The following is a 3,813-nucleotide window of genomic DNA, read 5'->3' as shown; positions in this document are numbered from 1 at the left end:
ATTTAGGTCAGGTGAATTCAGGTCAAGTAAGATTTGGAGGCATATGCAGTGGCATACGGGCAAGACTGGGTTTTAGGGGTAATGAAAACATATTACTACAAAATAAAAACTACTTACCGCTTCTTCACCCGAAAGGTGACATCCACAGTAACAAGGATCCACCAAGTTGGCTGCAAGGTGAATACTTTTAATCACGAATTTCTTCCTTTCACGAATTATTCCCTTGGAGGCCTCTTCTTCACTCTTGAGGATTTGGAATGAGGAGAGATTCTCTTCAAAGGACAGCTTTAGATCACTGAACACTTTTATTACCAGAGAGAGGTTTTTATTGTCTCCTTCTATGGAAGTGATGGCATCTGCCACTGGCTTCAGGAGCTTGAGAATACCCTCAGTCCGATCCCAAAATACTTCTGAAAGTAGGAGCTTCCTAATGGACAAATCCAAAGATGGCTTGGCATCATCATTGATTGCAAGAGCCTGAAGTTCATGTTTGTTAATGCATACACTCTTCAGACACTGGATAACGGATCCCCATCTGAAACAAAGGAGGACAACAATATTAGTACCAGTATGACCTCTCAATTCAAAACAGCTCAGCCATGAGAAACATTAAATTGAATGTACCATTAATAAAGAATTCACAGCAAGTTTACTGGCATAAGAATGAGATTTCAAATACTATTTTGCAAGTTGTGATCTTTAGCAATGAGTAATATACTAATAATTCTTACCTTGTTTTAACAGGCAGTTTTAGTGTCTGCTGTTGCCCCTGTGGTGACTGCTGTTGATGTTGTTTGAGTAGAGCAGTGAGCTTTTGGGACTGTTTGACTGCTTTGCAAACTTTTATGCAGTCAGACTGGATATTTTCTGCAGACTTGATCTTTTTTAGGTCTGTGAATATTAACTGCAGAGTGTGAGCCATGCAACCATATGGTTTTATGTGGGGATACTCCAATTGAAGCAGTTCCCAAGCCTTTTTCATATTAGAGGCATTATATGTGCAGACCCCCAACACTTTCAATGGCCCATTGTCATCCACTACTTTCTTCAGGAGATATGCTATGTACTGCCCAGTGTGGCTTTCTGCACCTAATAATAAAACAGAAGCCATAATTAGATATTGAAGCCTATTCCAAAAGTACAAAACTAATGAAAACCAGAATACAGAGAATTGACAATTAATTGATATTAATCTCTTCTTAAGATAGGAGGTTTATGTGAAATACTTTATTTTATTGTCTAAGTAATTGAGTTGTAATTGACTGCTATTTTAACTGAAACTAACCTATTGCAATGCTGCTCCAAAATATGGGCCTTGGCACTGTCACAATAAAGTTTATGATCCCACCATTCCTGTAATTATCCAGTATTTTAGGATTAATTAAGGCAATAATTATTTATAGCAATTTATTAGGAATAATAAGTGACATAATGGTGTTACATATTCCTACAGTTCTTACCTGACATTAGTTCAAATATCACACATTACTGCAACACTAGTAGCAGATGCTACTAGTTCCTTAACAGTTACAGAACACTCCTGGTAGACCCTCTCAAGAAGATTGATTGAGATTGAGTCCCGGCTCGGAATCTTAAAAGATAGCCTCAGAGTCTTGAAGAACTTTGCCCACAACTTATTACCCACCATGCTTAGTGGATAGCCACTTGCATAGATAGCCCGGGCTAACTACAACTGACCTTCTTTCTGTAATGCATTTTATTTCCATCAATCATGATAGTATGAAGCAATCTTCTGCTGTATTAACTTTTTGGCTTTGGCAGGAATGGAAGTAACTGAAGTGATTTCAAAACTGATAGAGACAGATGATCCAGGTCTACTTGTTGTATCTGTGGTTGTGTCAGGTCTGGGCAGAGCCATCGGAATCGAACTTGTGAAAAATAAATCATCTAATGTCCTTTGCAGTGTATGAGTGCTTGTCCTTGTTGCACTTGTATCATGCAAGAGCAGCTGCAGTTCCATGTCTGAGTCACTGTCTATACCTTGTGATCTTGTCTTGGTAGTTTCAGCATCAGTAAGAACTGTTTTTTGGCCTTTAACACGTTTCATATACTTCTTGATTTTTTCACCACATTTCTTGCACTGAACTATATGGTTTACCATCCGACTTCCGTTTTTTGACAGTACAGCCGAGCAAAATAAGCATTTCATTTTTCCACTTTCCCATCACTTGGGACATCTTTGAATAATTTGGCAATTGGAGTCTTCTTCCTGCCTGGCATTGTAGGTTTTGCTCACACTACCCACACAACAAAAGAGTACAGGACTGATGACAAACACGAACAACTTACAATGGTGCCAAATCTCAGTCACAGTGGTGCCAAACCTATTATCAGACAAAATTCCAGAAACTACACCAAATTGGCAGAAATCTTATATATCACCACCATCAAAGGCATGATATTAACACACATGTGTTTGAGAGTTAAAGATGTAACAGGTTCATTGTAAAATCAATAAAATACATCAAAAGATGACACAGAAAATAAGAAATGACCTAAAATCATAAAAAAAACTATGTTTGAGGTGTGCACTGTTTTATTTGATAATCTAGAAACAATTGTAATGTGTTTTTTCTTGCCGAGATATTTAAGACAGAATATATATATATATATATATATATATATATATATATATATATATATATATATATATATATATATTTGTATGTACACAAACTCCTAGGGTTTTAGAGATAGACCCCCATAACTATATATATTATGATACCCTATCACTCCAGGTACGTGGATAACTATATTTCATTTCGAGAAAAAATATTTTTGTTAGGTTTAAGGGTTAAAGTTAGGAGGTTTATGTAGTATCCACTGAAGTCGCGTGTATTTTTTGTGACTTAAGAATTAATATGATACAAACTATTGTATGTATCCATAAATATTATCTACATTTGTGAAATTAATGTTGCTACAAACCATGATAGCTTTTGTAAGAGGAAAACATGTTTATGGAAAACGATTGTATAATTTTACCAAATGTTGAAATATTGGTTATTTCCATTTAATTTTTGTGCGGGCGGAAATAGTTCATTTACAAACTCCTACGTTTTTGCAGATAAACCCCTATAACTATATATATTCTGAATATAAATAAACTAGATACATTTCTTTACCTTTCAGCTGTAGACATTTATTGTCAATCCACACACACACACACACACACACACACACACACACACACACACACACACACACACACACACACACACACACACACACACACACACACACACACACACACACATACACACACACATGCACATACACATGCACACAAAAGAATGTGTACACATAATATTTGTGTTTATGTATGCATGTATTTTCAAACTAGGGTTTCCCAGCTTCGGGAGGGGGCGCACACCTGGGAGGGGGAGTATCTAAAGCTATATTTAATTTAAGAAATATATATTTTGGTTAGGGTGGTTTATGGTGAGGGAACACGCCACTACTGTAGTTCTCCCATGAATTATTACTTTTGTAACATACGAATCAATATAATTCAACAAACCATTGTATGTGTTCATAAATATTATCTATATTTGTGGAATAAATGTCGCCACAAACCATGATAGCTTTTGTAAGAAGAAATTATGCAATATAATTAAACAAACCATTGTATGTGTTCATAAATATTATCTATATTTGTGTAATTAATGTTGCCACAAACCATGATAGCTTTTGTAAGAAGAAATTATGCAAATGTGAAATGATTGTACAATTTTACCAAATGTTGAAATATTGCTTATTTTCATTTCATTTTAGTGCGGCGGAAATTTATTA

At 35.5% G+C, this 3,813-nt stretch overlaps 1 protein-coding gene across 1 annotated transcript in view; it reads right to left on the bottom strand.

The window, feature by feature from the left end:
- LOC143037750 (uncharacterized) overlaps window positions 1-1,648 on the bottom strand; it is a 2,332-nt gene extending 684 nt beyond the window's left edge. The window contains exons 1-4 of the mRNA XM_076206301.1: window positions 1,490-1,648; window positions 1,286-1,353; window positions 732-1,127; window positions 118-535 (exon numbers count right to left, since the gene is read on the bottom strand). Of these exons, the coding sequence (XP_076062416.1) occupies window positions 118-535; window positions 732-1,127; window positions 1,286-1,353; window positions 1,490-1,648 (1,041 nt within the window). The remainder of the gene's footprint in view (window positions 1-117; window positions 536-731; window positions 1,128-1,285; window positions 1,354-1,489) is intronic.
- Between the last annotated feature and the right edge of the window lie 2,165 nt (window positions 1,649-3,813).

This window comes from Oratosquilla oratoria, chromosome 23 (genome assembly GCF_046742065.1).
Source record: "Oratosquilla oratoria isolate Oo_2021 chromosome 23, ASM4674206v1, whole genome shotgun sequence".
Taxonomy (NCBI): Eukaryota; Metazoa; Arthropoda; class Malacostraca; order Stomatopoda; family Squillidae; genus Oratosquilla; species Oratosquilla oratoria.
The sequence above is the reverse complement of the archived record's forward strand: the minus strand, read 5'-3'. Positions and strand labels throughout refer to the sequence as shown.